Here is a 19,580-nt window from a genome sequence, read left to right on the forward strand (position 1 = left end):
TGCAAACCATAGTCTGGCTTTTTTATGGCGGTTTTGGAGCAATGGCTTCTTCCTTGCTGAGCAGCCTTTCAGGTTTTGTCGATATAAGACTCATTTTACTGTGGATAAAGATACTTTCTACCTGTTTCCTCCAGCATCTTCACAAGATCCTTTTCTGTTGTTCTGGGATTGACTTGCACTATTTGCACAAAAGTACATTAATCTCTAGGAGATGGAATGAGTGTCCTTCCTAAGCGTTATGATGGCTGTGTGGTCTCAGAGTGTTCATACTTGCGTACTATTGTTTGTACAGATGAAAGTGGTACCTTCAGGCATTTGGAAATTACTCCCAAGGATGAACCAGACTTGTGGAGGTCTATAATTGTTTTTCTGAAGTCTTGGCTGATTTCTTTTGATTTTCCCATGATGTCAAGCAAAGTGGCACTGAGTATGAAGGTAGGCCTTGAAATATATCAACAGGTACACCTCTAATTGACTCAAATTATGTCAATTAGCCTATCAGAAGCTTCCAAAGCCATGACATCATTTTCTGGAATGTTCCAAGCTGTTTAAAGGCACAGTCAACTTGGTGTATGTAAACTTCTGACCCACTGGAATTGTGATACAGTGAATTATAAGTGAAATGTGTCTGTAAACAATTGTTGGAAAAATGACTTGTGTCATGTACAAAGCAGGTGTCCTAACCGACTTGCCAAAACAATAGTTTGTTAACAAGAAATTTGTGGAGTGGTTGAAAAATGAGTTTTAATGACTCCAACCTAAGTGTATGTAAACCTCCAACTTCAACTGTACGTAGTACGTAGTGTGGGGGGGTCAAAATCAAAAGAAACAGTCAGTATCTGGCGTGGCCACCAGCTGCAATATGTACTGCAGTGCATCTCCTCCTCATGGACTGCACCAGATTTGACAGTTCTTGCTGTGAGATGTTACCTCACTCTTCCACCTGCAAGTTAACAGACATTCCTGGGGAGAATGGTCCTAGCCCTCACCTTCGGATCCAACAGGTCCCAGATGTGCTCAATGGGATTGAGATCCGGGCTCTTCGCTGGCCATGGCAGAACGCTGACATTCCTGTCTTGCAGGAAATCATGCACAGAATGAGCAGTATGGCTGCTGGCCTGGTCCAGTGACAGTGGGTTTGTGCCCATAGGCAACGTTGTTTCCGGTGATGTCTGGTGAGGACCTGCCTTACAAAAGGTCTACATGCCCTCAGTCCAGCCTCTCTAAGCCTATTCCAGACAGTCTGAGCTCTGATGGAGGGATTGTGCGTTCCTGTTGTAACACGGGCAGTTGTTGCCATTCTGTACCTGTCCCGCAGGTGTGATATTCAGATGTACCGATCCTGTGCAGGTGTTGTTACACGTGGTCTGCCACTTCGAGGATGATCAGCTGTCCGTCCTGTCTCCCTGTAGCGCTGTCTTAGGCGTCTCACAGTACAGACATTGCAATTTATTGCCCTGGCCACATCTGCAGTCTTCATGCCTCCTTGCAGCATGCTTAAGGCACGTTGACGCAGGTGAGCAGGGACCCTGGGCATCTTTCTTTTGGTGTTTTTCAGAGTCAGTAGAAAGGCCTCTTTAGTGTCATAAGTTTTCAGAACTGACCTTAATTGCCTACCGTCTGTAAGCTTTTTGTGTCTTAACGACAGTTCCACAGGTGCATGTACATTAATTGTTTATGGTTCATTGAACAAGCATGGAAAACAGTGTTTAAACCCTTTACAATGAAGATCTGTGAAGTTAATTGGATTTTTATGAATTATCTTTGAAAGACAGGGTCCTGAAAAAGGGATGCTTCTTTTTAAAAGTTTTTAAAATCTTTCTATCTTGTATAAAATAACTGTACATCATTAATGTTTCATCAGGGAAAATGCCCCACTCTCTGAAGTGTGTTTTTTATGTCTGAAGCCCTGATAGGGAGGAGAGAGGGAGGAGAATGGAAGTGAGACAAGGGAGGAAAAAGGGAGAGAAGTGGGGAAAATAAGAGAAGGGAGAGATGGACATGCATTACAAAAAAGGCAATGGAAGGGAAAATGTGTGAATGAAAGAAAAAGATGCGTGACAGAGTGAGGGAGGGAGGGGAAGAAAGAGGAGAGAGAGACCTTCTGCTTGAAGTTAGAAACAGAATCCCTCAAGTGCCCTCAATTCTGCTCTGTCACAAACACACCAGAGCTCCCACACACACACAGCCCAGCACAATTCCCCTCAGACGCACACACGCAGTCACCTGAACAAACAATGAGGCAGGTATGTGTTACTGTAATCCTACTGTATATGCTATCCACCATGTGAAAAGGAAACTGTTAAATTGCCGAGAGCCCAGGCTGCTTGACGTATAAACAGTGGTGTCAGACATGTAGAAAGCTAGTCTGGAAATCATAGTTGTGTTCTAATACTCATACTAACCTGTACTATTTGTGACCTAAATTGAGTATATACAGTGGGGCAAAAATACCAGGACCCCACGGGGGGACCTAGTGAATGACCTGCAGAGAGCTGGGACCAAAGTAACAAAGCCTACCATCAGTAACACACTACACCGCCAGGGACTCAAATCCTGCAGTGCCAGACGTGTCCCCCTGCTTAAGCCAGTACATGTCCAGGCCCGTCTGGAGTTTGCTAGAGAGCATTTGGATGATCCAGAAGAAGATTGGGAGAATGTCATATGGTCAGATGAAACCAAAATATAACTTTTTGGTAAAACTCAACTCGTCGTGTTTGGAGGACAAAGAATGCTGAGTTGCATCCAAAGAACACCATACCTACTGTGAAGCATGGGGGTGGAAACATCATGCTTTGGGGCTGTTTTTCTGCAAAGGGACCAGGACGACTGATCCATTTAAAGGAAAGAATGAATGGGGCCATGTATCGTGAGATTTTGGGTAAAAACCTCCTTCCATCAGCAAGAGCATTGAAGATGAAACGTGGCTGGGTCTTTCAGCATGACAATGATCCCAAACACACCGCCCGGGCAACAAAGGAGTGGCTTCGTAAGAAGCATTTCAAGGTCCTGGAGTGGCCTAGCCAGTCTCCAGATCTCAACCCCATAGAACATCTTTGGAGGGAGTTGAAAGTCTGTGTTGCCCAGCAACAGCCCCAAAACATTCTTTCTAATTTTGTCTGTCATATTTGAAGTGTACCTATGATGAAAATTACAGGCCTCTCTCATCTTTTTAAGTGGGAGAACTTGCACAATTGGTGGCTGACTAAATACTTTTTTCGCCCCGCTGTATATCATGCTTATTGGTCATAATATGCCAAAAATTCCCGGATGTTGTACTACATTCGCCAAAATACGAAGTATACAAGCATTAGACACTATTTCTGTGCTTTTAGGGCCTATCATGCAATCCTTCAGAAAATCGGGGTGGCTTCACAATCTTTTTAGATTTGAATTAAATGGAGGAAAATATCCAGCGAGAGCACATACAAATCAATTGCTTTAACTAATGGCAAATGTTAAGATAATGTTCAGCAACGTAATTAAGCAAGACTTTTCAAATAATTACCACATTATGTTGGCTGACAATTTCTTAGCTACGCTATCCTTACAAACCACATAGCATGTCATTACAGCAGTATGTACTGGTATGTTAGCTAGCTCCCTAACGTCAGTTGGCTACTAATATATCGAACTTGCCAGTATATAAACTATATGCTAACTACCCAATGTTTATTGACTTGATTTTTCCTGTCTTAGTTTAGTTGTGCATTCTCAATGGACATTTGGGTGCATTCGTAAATTCGCTCTGGCTATCTACTCCGATTTCAGAGCACACTTGTTTGAGTGTAGCAGAGCTCAGAATAACTGATAAATTTATGAACACTCAACACCAGTGTCAGTAAACGTAGGCATTAAAGCGTAATTAAATTGTTGCCAGCAGCACAAACACTAACGCTCTGGATAACTTGAAAACAGCCTAACCAGCTCTGCTAGGGCAAGTAAAATGGTCAGATTGAGGTGTTCTCTCATTTGTGTCTGGAAGTAGCTAGCCAGTTAGCTTGGGTGCTTGACTGCCATTGTAAAGTCGGAACGCTTGGATTAACACTACTGTTTGGATCAACACTACTCCTCGGCCAGAACGTCCATTGATACTGCCTGGCAGTGTGCGCTCTGAATGCTCCGAGAGCGAAACACTCAATTTACAAAACGGACACTGAGCGCACTCCAGATTGAATTTAATAACACTCAGTTGTAAAATGTCTAGCTACTAATTTGTCATGCTAACAAGCTAGCCAGCGTTTGCATAGCAACAGCATCAACTTCTGGTACAGGCGAAGCGTATGCTCAACTGAAAGGACACCATTCACTTACAGTATACTAAAATGAACTAATAGTATATACTCATTAAGTAGGTAGAATACAGTATGTTGTATGGGTATTCAAACACAGTTGTAGTCAACACCACACACAGCTCAGGTGAGTGTGTTTGTGTGGGACTAGCATCCATGGAAACCATCCACTCACCGGAGTATTGTGAGATTAAACCAATAAACGGATACATTGACACACTCACATGCTCATGTGGATGCACACACAATCTTATCACTATTTTAATAATCAAAGTGAACTCAGCCATTTTAGAGACTCCAAGCCCTACTATTCACCCCCTATCTGCATATGGGTTACTCAACCTTCCTCCCTCTTCTCTCACCGTTAGGATACAGCTGTATTTTTATTACAATGGATCTTAGGTGGAGGGAGTGAGAGGAAAGGAGAGAGCAAGGGCGAAGGCAAATGGAGGCAAAAAAATCAACAGTCTTGTGTGAGACTGATGAACTATTTTACCCTACATTCCTTCTCTTTCGCTCTCTTTCTGGGCTGGAGGGCATAGGGAGTGTTATTTAGTGCTGCCATAGAAAATATCTAAACAAAACATGAACCAGTAGTGTATGGAGTTCTATATCTCAAGGCTTTGTTCCTATAGATCAGTTTATAGCCGCATGGCTGGCAGTCCGCTCGGTGACAGATAAAGCATATCCTGATCATTTCAGACTCCAGAGGCCTACTCTATGTATCAGTTGAGGAGTTACTGAGGTAACTTCGGTCAACTCTGGAGATCAACGCGGGATGACCGGTACTACAAAAGTGGCTCACCTTTTAGCTAGGTACATCAATGTCAACTTATCCTTTAGAACTAACCTGCTTTTTGTAAAAACATTCATATGTTAAAACACTTATTACCAGTGGTGACCTGTCATTCAGGATAGAACCTGTTTTGAGCCAATTGTTTTGCAACACACATTCAAAAGTTTGGGGTCACTTAGAAATGTCCTCGTTTTCCCATGAAAACATACATGAAATTAATTGCAAAATGAATAGGAACGTCACGCTGGTGTAAAGGATTTGGAGACAGGCGCAAGAATACATCTGGGTTTTTAATACATACAAAATAAACATACAAAACACTGGGATGTACCCAAACAAAAAAGCAAGGGTAAACCTCAAAGAACAACACCCGTATTATACAATGCACAAAACACACAGCACATGCTGCGCCACCGCATAGGTACTCACACGACCAACGGACATGGGAACAATAATCTACAGCCAATGGGGCACCAAAGGGCACATTTATACAAACACAATCAGTCAGGAACTGGAACCAGGTGTGCGTAATGACCGTTCAGTGCAGCCTAGAAGGCCTGTGACTTGGACCTCCGGAACTGGTGAACAGAAGGAGGAGCAGTACCGGGGGGATTTGTGACAAGGAAATACAGTGAAGATGTTGACAAGGTTATAAATAATGATTTTTAATTTAAATAATAATTGTGACCTTCAAGCTTTGCTTTCAGCAAAGAATCCTCCATTTGCAGCAATTACAGCCTTGCAGACTTTTGGCATTCTAGTTGTCAATTTGTTGAGGTAATCTGAAGAGATTTCACCCCATGCTTCCTGAAGCACCTTCCACAAGTTGGATTGGCTTGATGGGCACTTCTTACGTACCATACAGTCAAGCTGCTCCCACAACAGCTCAATAGGGTTGAGATCCGGAGACTGCTGGCCACTCCATTATAGACAGAATACCAGCTGACTGCTTCATCCCTAAATAGTTCTTGCATAGTTTGGAGCTGTGCTTTGGGTCATTGTCCTGTTGTAGGGGGAAATTGTCTCCAATTAAGCACCGTCCACAGGGTATGGCATGGCGTTGCAAAATGGAGTGATAGCCTTCCTTCTTCAAGATCCCTTTTACCCTGTACAAATCTCCCACGTTACCACCACCAAAGTAACCCCAGACCATCACATTGCCTCCACCATGCTTGATAGATGGCGTCAAGCACTCCTCCAGCATCTTTTCATTTTGTCTGCGTCTCACAAATGTTCTTCTTTGTGATCCGAACACCTCAAACTTAGATCCGTCTGTCCATAACACTTTTTTCCAATCTTCCTCTGTCCAGTGTCTGTGTTCTTTTTCCCATCTTAATCTTTTCTTTTTATTGGCCAGTCTGAGATATGGCTTTTTCTTTGCAACTCTGCTAGGAAAGGCCAGCATTCCGGAGTCGGCTCTTCACTGTTGACGTTGAGACTGGTGTTTTGCGGGTACTATTCAATAAAGCTGCCAGTTGAGGACTTGTGAGGCGTCTGTTTCTCAAACTAGACACTCTAATGTACTTGTCCTCTTGCTCAGTTGTGCACTGGGGCCTCCCATTCAGTTGTGCTAACATAATTTCAAAAGGGTTTTCTAATGATCGATTAGCCTTTTAAAATTATAAACTTGGACTAGCTAACACAACGTGCCATTGGAACACAGGAGTGATGGTTGCTGATAATGGGACTCTGTATGCCTATGTAGATATTCCATAAAAAATCAGCCGTTTCCAGCTACAATAGTCATTTACAACGTTAACAATGTCTACAATGTATTTCTGATCAATTTTATGTTATTTTAATGGACAAAAAAATGGCTTTTCTTTCAAAAACAAGGAAACGTCTAAGTGACCCCAAACGTTTGAACAGTAGTGTATGTATACAGTGGGGCAAAAAAGTATTTAGTCAGCCACCAATTGTGCAAGTTCTCTCACTGACCAAATACTTATTTTCCACCATAATTTGCAAATAAATTCATTAAAAATCCTACAATGTGATTTTCTGGATATTTTTTCTCATTTTGTCTGTCAAAGTTGAAGTGTACCTATGATGAAAATTACAGGCCTCTCTCATCTTTTTAAGTGGGAGAACTTGCACAATTGGTGTCTGACTAAATACTTTTTTGCCCCACTGTAAATATATGTTGGGGGAGGGGGGTTGCCTGTGTCGCAAGTTATTTTTGCATTATATGTGTCACATATCAGTTTGCAAACAATGTAAAAATATATACATATATCATTGAGTTAATAAAGCCGCATTCAAACAGCCAGCTTCAAAATGCAGGTGTTTCAGCGTAGCTCAGTGCTTTCTGTTGTGGTGAGGCAGGCCAGCAGAAAATAGGAGCATTGCACCATGATTGGCTCAGCATTGCACCGTGATTGGCTCAGTGTTCTGTCACTCATGGGGACACTACGTCACACACTTTAGTCACACCGTTAGTCACACCGTGCTTCTACACCTACATGTCTTGCTGTTTGGGGTTTTAGGCTGGGTTTCTGTACAGCACTTTGATATATCAGCTGATGTAAGAAGGGCTATATAAATACATTTGATTTGATTTAGTAAGGGTACACATCAAGAATGTGAGCCCTTTGAGTTCTGCCATAGACTTAGGCTCAAGGTCATTGGCAACAATTACGTTATATCTACAGTAGCTTTGATTGGACTGATCATGCCATCTGTTGTCATCAAGTTGTCATGAAGCCTGAGCTCGAATGGGTAGCTAACTGATGCTGGCTGGTTTCAGAAAACCCTGAGTAGATCTTGTTTCCTTCATAGCATACCCTTCAGGTTGTCTTGCTGTTTTTTGGGAGGGGGGAGTATAGTCAATGACCAATGAAGTGTTCTAGATGCTGCAATACCATCACATTAGTCACTGTCCACAACACCACATGCAGACATATTTCAGCATGTCATCTGTCTCTGTGTGATGCTGATGGGTAAAGCTTAGACAAATAACTACATAATTGTCTGAATAGGTAAATAAAAAACATACAAATAAATAAAAAACTATGAAGGTGATGAGAGAAGTTCCCATTAACACAACAAGAGATTTCACACAATCACAACACATTCTTGCCTGCATGGTTGGGATGTGTAGAGAGGCAAGCCCATGTAATACAGTCCCACCCCCACTCCAGTGTTTGTGTGATACTGACCTATGGAGAACCTCTCTGTCTCACACACACAGAGAGAAACCCAACCCTGGTCTCTAGATTCTCTACATACTTATGGACTAAACATTTTAAAAGAACCTTCCTCATTCCATGCCCTAATTAAAAGTCTATTCACACCGAGACAAACCCAGAGGATAACATTACTACAATAAGATTTGCATGACCTCAGGAGGAGAGAGAGATGGATAGAGAGAAAGAGGGAGAGATTTTTTTTCTTTTTGCAATTCAGTGGCTTTTGTTTTTGTGAGGTTAGACCTTGGCTGGTGTTGTTCAGTGGTTTATTGTTTTAAACATCGGCTTTTGTTTTTGTGAGGTTAGATCTTGGCTGGTATCTGCTATATGAGAGTATATGTGTTGTGTGAGTATGCATGTGCATGAGTGTTTATGTTACGTGAGTGTACTTGTGTGTGTGTGTGTGTGTGGGGGGTGCTCTTGGATGCGGGCATCAAAGGGGTGGACAGGTCTGACAGAGACAGAGCTCCTGGAAGTCCCCTCACCGGCCATTAAACTAAAGTACCCTTTCTTTCACTCTCCTTCCCTCTCACTTCTTCTCTTTCATAATCTTTAGTTTTCTCTTCCTCTAGTTCTCAGACAGACCCCATTAAGACCACACTTAACAATACCCCCTGTGCTGTCCCCATCCCCTTCCCTGCCGCCCTGTCCTACTGTCAGTTGGGGTTAAGATGTGCCCTGCTGGAGGTGGTTGGGGGCAAGTGGATCCCCCCATAGAGAAATCACAGTGGGCGTGATATAGAGGTGACTGATACACACACACAGGTATCATCATCTACTGATGGCCAAAGTGTGTGTGTGTGTGTGTGTGTGTGTGTGTGTGTGTGTGTGTGTGTGTGTGTGTGTGTGTGTGTGTGTGTGTGTGTGTCACAGAGAACAGTGTGTCCACAAATGTTTGCAATGTGACCTTTATGCTGTGTGTGAGTGTGAATGAATGAGTGTGTTCTACCCTGTTCTTTATGCAGGTCTGCGTGTATAATTATGTTTTGTGGTGTGCTGTGGTCTGAGAAAGAAATGTCTCTGTTTGAGAGAGCCATCTGTTGAGACAGACTCACACCATTCATCCTCAACGTAATTACCATGCAGGGAACGACAGAGCGGAAAAACGGCAACCAGGAATATGAGAGGGAGAGACGGATAGACAGATTAACGATACTTCACTTAACCACTTGCAAGTCACTCTGGCATGTCTCTTCATTAACAAACTGAAAACAGTAGACAGCAGAGAATATTGTACACTCATACACATTGCTGAGTCCAAGATACTTTGAGATTCCAATGACAGATTGAATTATCTGAGCTCATTCAGATGAGAAATCAGGCCTAGGCCAAAGCAAGGAAAACTGACTCTGTAGTGGACTAGAAATCTTTCAGATGAGAAACAGATGTACTATCTTGATTAGGAAAGCTAAATCAAGCTACTTTTTAAGCTCTATCCCCGACTCTGCTGGTGATCCTTCTGAAGTTTGTAGACAGTAAATGCACTGAAGAGTACAAATTCCTCTTCTTCCCAAGCAAGTTCTGTCTGACTGGCGTCATAACTGAGAAGAATGGGATAAGTGATGCTTTTAATCATCATGTTATCTCTGCAGGCTTTTTACTTGAGAGAAACGGTGGTGTAGTTGACCCTGGTCAGCTCTTCTCTACGCCAGCCTCTATCTGACTCAATGGTTAACCCATCAACTTCTAGTGAATCTTTGTTTTCATTTGAACAATTTACTATCTGTGGTGCTAGATGCCTTGATTAAGATTGATGTAAAACATCCACTGGGGCTGATATGCTTGATCCATTTTTGCTGCAGCTCTCTGCTCACCTGATTGCTGAATCATTAACCCATATTTTTTTATCCTGACAATTATATCTGGAACTATCCCCAAGGTTTAGAAGGCGGCCCATGTACACCCACTTCACAAAGGTGGTAACCCTTGTGACCTAAATAATTATTGGCCTATTTCTAAACTATCTTGCCTAGCTAAAATATTAGAGTCCTTGATTAAATCTCTGCTAAGATCTTTCTTGTCTTTGGAATGTATTCTAAATGTACATCAGTCTGGTTTTAGACCAGGTCATAGTAATATCTCTACTGCATCCCTAGATATAAATGATGATAAATCAGGTTTCCTGGATATTACTAAAGGTGTCCCGCAGAGGTCGATTCTGGGTACTGTACTTTTTACTGTTTACATTAACAATATTGACTTGTCTGTAAAAAACCTCCTCTTGTATGACAATGATACTGTTGTGATACTGCCCCTACTGTTAACCAAGCTCTATCTGAACTACAGTCTGCCTTCATTGTAATACAGCAACAGGTAGAACTAAGTATATGTTGTTCTCTAGAGAGCATGAAAATAAGTCTGATGATTTCAGCATATGTATTTTGGATGGTGTCCATGTAGACCGTGTCCCTGCTTACAAATATCTGGGCATCTGGATAGATGAAAAGCTGTCTTTTAAAAAGCCTATTAATGAGTTAGGTAACAAGCTGGGAATAAAAATGGGCTTCTTCTATAGAAATAGGTCCTGCCTCTCGCTAAATAGTAGAATGCAGATTATTCGGTTGACGTTCCTATCGGTCCTAGACCATCATCTATACGAACTCAGCTGCCACTTCATTAAAGCCGTTAGATGCAGTTTATCATAGCGCACTGCAATTACAAATCTGGGGACCTATGCCTTTTCAGTCTCCTGAGGGGAATAGGGCGTTGTCATGTCCTCTTCACAACTGTCTTGGTGTGTTTGGACCATGATAGTTTGTTAGTGATGTGGACACCAAGGAACTTGAAACTCTCAACCTTCTCCACTTCCGCCCAGTCGATGTTAATGGGGGCCTGTTCGGCCCTCCTTTTCCTATAGTCAATCATCTCCTTTGTCTTGCACACATTGAATGAGAGGTTGTCGTCCTGGCACCACACTACCAGGTCTCTGACCTCCTCCCTATAGACTGTTTCATCGTTGTCGGTGATCAGGCCTACCACTGTTGTGTCGTCAGCAAACGTAATGATGGTGTTGGAGTCGTGCTTGGTCACTCAGTCGTGGGTAGACAGGGAGAACGGGAGGGGACTAAGCACGCACCCCGGTTGAGGATCAGCGTGGCAGATCTGTTGTTGCCTACTTTCACCTCTAGAGCAATTCAGAAACCTGATTGAGGACCTTTTTACAGATTAATTGTTTTATGATTGTGTTTTTCTTTCTGCTTGCGTTTAGTATTTTCTGTAATTTATATAATTCAGGTCTCATCTGTAAAAGAGACCTTGGTCTCAGTATGACTCTCTGTTAAAATAAAGGTTACCCATGACAACACAGTGGAAGTAGAATAAAATAGTATAAAATCAATTGTAGTGTATAGTTTTCTAGAGATGGATATCAGAACAGATCGATGTATCTCACAGAGCTGGTAACAGTGTATGTTCAATAAATATCTACCAGATTCGATCCAGTGTGATCTAACAGATTCTTACATATCCACTCTGATACATATCTCCTCTGATCTGAAGGTCTACATGGTCAGTAATTATATTTTGTAACAGATCCTACTATGTTCAGTAAGCATGTCTTTGATCAGCCATATGGCACATGGAATTCTGAGGAAGAAAGTTGTGTACCTCTGCACATCAAACATATCTCAGATGCAGAGTACATAGGCTATCAATGTGGTTTCCTTTTCAATCCCATGCATATGGCAGACACATATCTTACATTCTCAGTAAAAAATGTAATTGATGCTGAAAATGTGCCGTATAAAGCCAAATACATAAAACCTTTTAAAAGCAACCAAACAACATCATGGAAATATGGGTTGCACTTTATGTTGACACACACTGACACAAATGCCGTATCACAGTCAATCTTTAGTAGTTAAGTGAATCACTTCTTTCTCAACACAGACAGACACAGGCACCAGCAGAAACCTCTATCCCTGCTGGATATGCATACAGACAAGTATGAATATAGAGCAGCTGGTAAGAACAGAGTAAGCATAGATGATTCTTCTTTTAAGATAGCTTTAGAGTAATAGTAGAATGAGGGAAGAAATATGGTACAGTAAGTGTCAAGGTAAATGAATAAGACTCACCTTTATAAGAGAGCTTTAGCCTGGGCATATTGCTCTTCGTCTTCTGTGCTCCAGAAATAACCACCATCCCACACAGCAACACCACCATGCCCCAGAAAGAGGCCATGATCCTGGGGAGAGAGAGGCCAGACAGGTCCCTGAAGAACCAGTCCTCCGGAACACAGAATAGATGTCAGCAGAACCAGGATCAGTCTCAGATCAGGGGTAGAGTTTCCAGAAAATAAAAAAGTATTGAAATACTGTCAAACAGAAGTCTGTTCAGTCCAGTAATTTTGCAAAACTGGACCAGGACCTGTCCTACGTTCAGGGGTTATGGGTCAGGGGTTCCAGAGACACAGAACCTGAAAATGGAGCAGGGGTATGGGTAAGTGCTATAAACAGCCAGTCTAAGCAAGCCAAACAGAACCGAGTCAAACCGAACTAAGTGGAACTGAACCGAGCTGAACCGGACCCACACAGCAGACTCATACCACCTCAATGTTGGAGGTCAGAGGCAAGGGGAGTCCCACCATACCGATCCCGGGGAGAGTGAGGGGAGCTGGGCTAGAGATCAGTCTTTACGTGGGTCTCTGCTCCAACAATTCTCTGGTGTTGACTCTCTATTTGTTTCTCTCTTTTCTCTCTTCCAGCATGCCCTCAATTAAAACTCTGTCTTTAGTTAGTAAAGACAAACAGGTCCAGTATGTTCCAGCTCCTAATCCAGTTAGCTTGGGAAACAGTCTTCACTGAGACATTCTATGTCCTCAACATAGCCCAGCTCAGCCTAGCCCTGTCCACACTACACACTGCACAGAGAGCAACTGAGAACAGCTGAGGGAGCCAGCACAGCCAGAGAGAAGGGGGTGGAGGGAGTGGAGACGAGTAAGAGAAAGAGCACAGGGACGTGTGAGAGAGCTGCGAGAGTGAAAAAGTGAGAAGAGAGAGAGAGAGAGAGAGAGAGAGAGAGAGAGAGAGAGAGAGAGAGAAGGAAGGCAGAGAGAGTAGTAGAGATAAGTGCTGTAAGTGAATGTTGTACTGTAAGTGAATCCTGTAACAGAGAGGTTGTGGCTGGTTTTTTTCTACACTGAGCTCTACTGTTCTACCTCAGATTTCCCTATTCCTCTACCCTTGACCTCATCTATTGTCCTTCTCCCAATATCCAGTTTACCATATCCTGATATACTGTATCTTTGACAGCAGGACTCTATCAGTACCACTGCCAGGACATTAAGTAATTGGTCTAATGGGTATTAGACAGGTTCGATCCAAGTCACTCAACAGTCTAAATGCTCCATGATAATATTCCCATACAGCCTCTACAGGCCTGGCTGGCTGTACAGCCAGACACACAATTTACTGGTCAGCCTCGCAAAACAGGCCCAAGGACTTCACTGTCCTTGAAACAGAGAGAGGGAGAGAGATAGAGAGTGAGGAGTGGGGGTTAGACAGAGAGGAGGAGAGGGTGTTAGACAGAGAGGAGGAGAGGGGGTAGAGACTGAGAAAGAACAAATAGAGATAGAGAGAGGGAGGAGTGTGGGAGAGAGAGACAGCGGGAGAGAACGAGAGAGGGATAGCTAATGGTATTGTAATAACAGCTTGCTTCCGTAGTTGAATTGGGCTACAGATTAGTAGCTCTGAGAACAGACTAAGTTTTAGATTACTGTCCTGTGAAAACACTACCATTACAGTAAAGCCCAGGCCATATCTGGCTTTGTTAAACATTGATAATTTATTTATTTATTTATGAATTTTACCCCCTTTTCTCCCCAATTTCATGGTATCAAATTGTTAGTAGTTACTATATTGTCTCATCTCTACACTGTCGAAAAGTTATCAGTTTATCTCTGTGGATGGTTTGTCCTCTGACAAATCAACTGTACATGTCGGTGTTCCTCAAGGTTCCGTTTTAGGACCACTATTTTTTTCACTATATATTCTACCTCTTGGTAATGTCATTCGGAAACATAATGTTAACTTTCATTGCTATTCTAGCAGCCGGGTATAGCACTAAAAAAGTAGAGCATTGCAGTAGTCTAATCTAGAAGTTACAAAAGCAAGGATACATTTTTTCTGGATCATTTTTAGACAGAACGTTTCAGATTTTTGTAATGTTACGTAGAATGAAAAAAGCTGTCCTTGAAACAGTTGTCAAATATGTTCATCAAATGAGAGATCAGCTGTACATTTCAAAGAAACATGGCGAAGCCCCAAAATTGCCCTCCCTGGAAGCCTGTGTTTCAGACATAAGGAAGTGGATGGTGGCAAATGTTTTATTTTTAAACTTGGACAAAACAGAGATGCTTGTTCTAGGTCCCAAGAAACAAAGAGATCTTCTGTTGGATCAGACAATTAATCTTGACGGTTGCACAATTGTCTCAAATAACACTGTGAAGGATCTCGGCGTTACTCTGGACCCTGATCTCTCTTTTGACAAACATTTCAAGACTGTTTCAAAGACAGCTTTTATCCAACACTTGATGGTTTTTGTAATGCACTTGAAGAAACTTACAAGCTCTTGAAATGTTCAGTCTTGACTGACCTTCATGTCTTAAAGTAATAATGGACTGTCGTGGACGGGAAAGGAAAGACCCAGAGTTACCTTTGCTACAGAAGACAAGTTCATTTGAGTTACCAGTCCCAGAAATTGCAGGCCAAATAAATGCTTCACAGAGTTCAAATAACAGACACATCTCAACATCAACTGTTCAGAGGAGACTGCATGAATCAGGCCTTCATGGTCAAAATGCTGCAAAGAAACCTCTACATCAATAATAATAAGAGATTTTCTTGGGCCAAGAAACACAAGCAATGGACATTAGACCGGTGGAAATCTGTCCTTTGGTCTGATGATTCCAAATTTGAGATTGTTGGTTCCAACCGCCATGTCTTTGTGAGATGCAGAGTAGGTGAACAGATGACCTCTGCATGTGTGGTTCCAAATGTGAGGCATGGAGGAGGAAGTGTGATGGTGTGGTGGTGCTTTGCTGGTGACAGTGTCAGTGATTCCTTTAGAATTCAAGGCACACTTAATCAGCATGGCTACCAATTCTGCAGGGATACGTAATTTCATCTGGTTTGCTCTTCGTGGGACTGTCATTTGTTTTTCAACAGGACAATGACCCAATACACCTCCAGGCTGTGTAATGGCTATTTGACAAAGACAAAGAGTGATGGAGAGCTGCATCAGATGACCTGGCCTCCACAATCACCCGACCTCAATCCAATTGAGATGGTTTGGGATGAGTTGGAGCGCAGAGTGAATGAAAAGCAGCCAACAAGTGCTCAGCATATGTGGGAACTCCTTCAAGAGTGTTGGAAAAGCATTCCAGGTGAAGCTGGTTGAGAGAATGCCAAGAGTGTACAAAGCTGTCATCAAGGCAAAGGTTGGCTACTTTAAAGAATCTAAAATCTAAAATCTAAAAAGTGTTTAACACTTTTTTGGTTACTACATGATTCCATAAGTGTTATTTCATACTTTTGATGTCTTCACTGTTATTCTACAATGTAGAAAAAAGTATAAATAAAATAAAACCCTTGAATGAGTAAGTGTATCCAAACTTTGACATTTACTGTATCGCCACTGGTTGGAAGTAGGTGTTTTTGGCTGCTGTCAAAATGAAATCAAACTTAAAAAGTCCATATTGATACAGAAACACAGCATTGTCAAGAGCAAGTTGATTGACAAAGTCATGAAAAAAATTAAAGATTTGAATAAACCACATTTGAGCCATGTTCAAAATGACCCCAGTCAGTAGTTTGAGGGTTAAAGTCCTTTAAGTAAGCCTACTAGGAAATGATTATGTGTATTGTTGACTGCTTTGAAGTACCAGAAAGTCTACTGTTATTACATCACTTCTTGGTAGATTTCTCAGTTGCTCTTGCAAATACAAAAGCTGCACTGTGTAGCAGAACCTCAGCCATTCAAGGAGACATAGATATCTAACAACCTATCTTTAAGTAAGACTCAGTGGCGACAGAGTTACCCAATCTTATCGGTGCCCAAAGCAGTCAGCTCACGGTGTTACGGCACAACGTACACCCTGTGTATTTCTGAGAAAACTGTGCAGTGTTGAAGGATTGTCCTCTCCTGGTTTCTGAGGTCATCAATGCACAATGTCCCATTCCTTAACTATGCCCTTGATATCTTTTCTGTGTGATCATCAGGTTCTCAAACATCCAAGGTCTAAACAACATGATGAAAGGGATTCAACATGGTTAATCCTACAGACAGACACACGCCATGCTGCGTGAGTGACTGGCTCTATCACAATACAAAACATCCTAGGTACATGCATATACAGTATGTAGGACATGGATTTCTGGGGAAGTTCCCACAAGGGTATAGAACTCAGACACTCTGCACCCTGATCACATAGAGACATACACCATGCTCTCCATATCTCTCTCTGTCTGATATATATAGTATTCCCACACTCATACAGTCACACAAGGACGTTCCAAGAAGCGAACTGGAAAACTGTTGTTATAGGAGCTCACTGAGATCACATGATGCTTTGAATTCAGGACAGGGCAGAACCACTGTTTGGTCCATGTACACTGTTTTAACAGTTTAATGAGATATACAGTGGGGCAAAAAAGTATTTAGTCAGCCACCAATTGTGCAAGTTCTCCCACTTAAAAAGATGAGAGAGGCCTGTAATTTTCAACATAGGTACACTTCAACTATGACAGACAAAATGAGAAAAAAAATTCCAGAATATCACATTGTAGGATTGAGATACACTTTTGTTAATGACTAAATACTTATTTTCCACCATAATTTGCAAATAAATTCATTAAAAATCCTACAATGTGATTTTCTGGATTTTCTTTTCTCATTTTGTCTGTCATAGTTGAAGTGCACCTATGATGAAAATTACAGGCATCTCTCATCTTTTTAAGTGGGAGAACTTGCACAATTGGTGGCTGACTAAATACTTTTTTTGCCCCACTGTACATACCTATTTCATACACAAACTACCAGATACAATCAATTAGATATTTTCGCAATTAAAAGATAAAAGCGTACAGTTTTCCTTCACTATCACATACTGTTTTGATATTTCCACAATCAACAGATATCGCCCAGTTTTCCTTCACTATCACATACTGTTTTGATATTTCCACAATCAACAGATATCGCCCAGTTTTCCTTTACTATCACATACTGTTTTGATATTTCCACAATCGACAGATATCGCCCAGTTTTCCTTCACTATCACATACTGTTTTGATATTTCCACAATCTACAGATATCGCCCAGTTTTCCTTCACTATCACATACTGTTTTGATATTTCCACAATCGACAGATATCACCCAGTTTTCCTTCACTATCACATACTGTTTTGATATTTCCACAATCAATAGTTATCGCCCAGTTTTCACAAACAAGTAAGGTTAAAACTGGAAAATATAAATAAACACCATCAATCAACACACAAAGCCATAACCAGAGAGTCATCAATCATAGACTAAACAAGAGGACGGTTGTCTTTCCTCTTAAAGCGGGTAAAGTGGGACGTCACTCCTTAACAAACGTCTGACAGTTAGCAAGCTGTCTCCCTACCATAGTGAATGATAATGAGTTATAGTGAGGATGCTCTGGCCATAGACTCAGGACTGATAGAACTAACATAACCCTGAAATCCACATCATTTCCCACCCAGTATCAGAATGAGCAGAATAAAATGTGTCATTGCTGAATGTTTTTAACACTGAGCAAGACACTGAATTATGTTGTGTACCGAATTCAGAATTGAAGTAATTCAACATTTCAAATGGCACGTCTGGTCATCAGTGCTCTACCCACCACAGAACCTAACTTTGAATGGGGATGTGTGTTCTAGTTATTCTAGGTCTATGTTTCTGGTCTAGGCTTACAGCTGATGGCAGGGACCACTAATAGGCCATAGCAGAGTGTATAAAGACCCTTCAGACACACAGAGAACAGCAGAACTAATCCCCTACTGAAACGGATGGACTCATGGTTATGGTAATGTAGCCACACACACATACACACGCCCACACACACACACGCCCACACACACACACACGCCCACACACACACACACGCCCACACACGCCCACACACGCCCCCCCCCCCACACACACACACACACACACACACACACACACACACACACACACACACACACACACACACACACACACACACACACACACACACACAGAACGAGTGTCACACATAGTACTTCCTAAACAGGCTGGATTAAGAGGTGGAACAGACAGGAGCTTTTATCTGAAACTGGGGACTGGCAGCGTTGCGACACTAGTTCATTATTCTGAGGATGTAACCCTATCTGCTACGCTTGAAACCAGACAGAACTATTGTTGAGATGGATGACTGGTGAATGGCCCACTTGAGATTGATAAAACACACTTTGTCTTCTTTCCCATCTGTTGACAACTGGGATTGAATTATAATTCAATCTCATGGAAGGTTATCAGTTTGCTAGAAGAGTGGAACCAACCTCCTGTGTTCAGACTCCTAGACAGAGAGTGGTGAGTACCCATCCATTCCTTTTAGGGAATGTATTCAGGACAACTCAAGAGTCCTCCACTGCTCCCTCTCCTCCTCTCGTCATCCCTTCAACTGTTCTCCTTCACTTCTTCAACCATCTGTACTTATTTCTGTCCCTTTCTCCACCCCTCCTCATGTCTTAACTCCTCTTTTCCTCCTCTCTTCTTTCCACCTCACTCCACTCATCACCCCCTATCACCCCCCCACTTCTCTTCCTATCTATCTCATCTTCCATTACCCCTCTCCATTCCTCTCGCTCCTTTCCTCTCCTCCTTTCTTCACTCCTCTCTCTTGTGCTATCAAATCTCCTGAACCTGACACAAACTCTCACTCTCTCTCCTCTCTTTCCTTCTCACTCTCTTTTTCTCGGTCACGGTGTCTGATTTCATCTTTACAACCTTGTAAACCTCTGAATATTGGTCTCCTCTGCCTTTCCTTTCAGCTCAGTTACAGTTCAGAAACACACAAAATTACGTTAGTCTAATTTAACAGATATGTCCTTTATTATTCAGACAGTATCCAGCAGGTCCCTGGATATACAGAGCTCAAAGAGAGTTTCTGTGTTTCAAGGAGGCAGAGTCTAAACTCAACTGAGAGGACCTCAAGTGGTCTCACCTCAAAGGACTGAAGAGCTTTAAACTCAGATGTTTCTGGGGTGAGAGGGGGAAGGGGTTGAGTTTATCAGAGTGGTTGTGGTATGTTATGGA

General features: G+C 42.1%; 1 protein-coding gene across 1 annotated transcript in view; it reads right to left on the bottom strand.

Moving 5' to 3' along the window:
• Positions 1–13,205, bottom strand: part of LOC115134209 (semaphorin-3ab-like) — a 68,107-nt gene extending 54,902 nt beyond the window's left edge. The window contains exon 1 of the mRNA XM_065022514.1: positions 12,353–13,205. Coding sequence (XP_064878586.1) covers positions 12,353–12,458 — 106 coding nt within the window. The 5' untranslated portion in view covers positions 12,459–13,205. The remainder of the gene's footprint in view (positions 1–12,352) is intronic.
• Positions 13,206–19,580: the final 6,375 nt, after the last annotated feature.

The sequence above is a fragment of the Oncorhynchus nerka genome, linkage group LG9a, assembly GCF_034236695.1.
Source record: "Oncorhynchus nerka isolate Pitt River linkage group LG9a, Oner_Uvic_2.0, whole genome shotgun sequence".
In the NCBI taxonomy this organism is placed as follows: Eukaryota; Metazoa; Chordata; class Actinopteri; order Salmoniformes; family Salmonidae; genus Oncorhynchus; species Oncorhynchus nerka.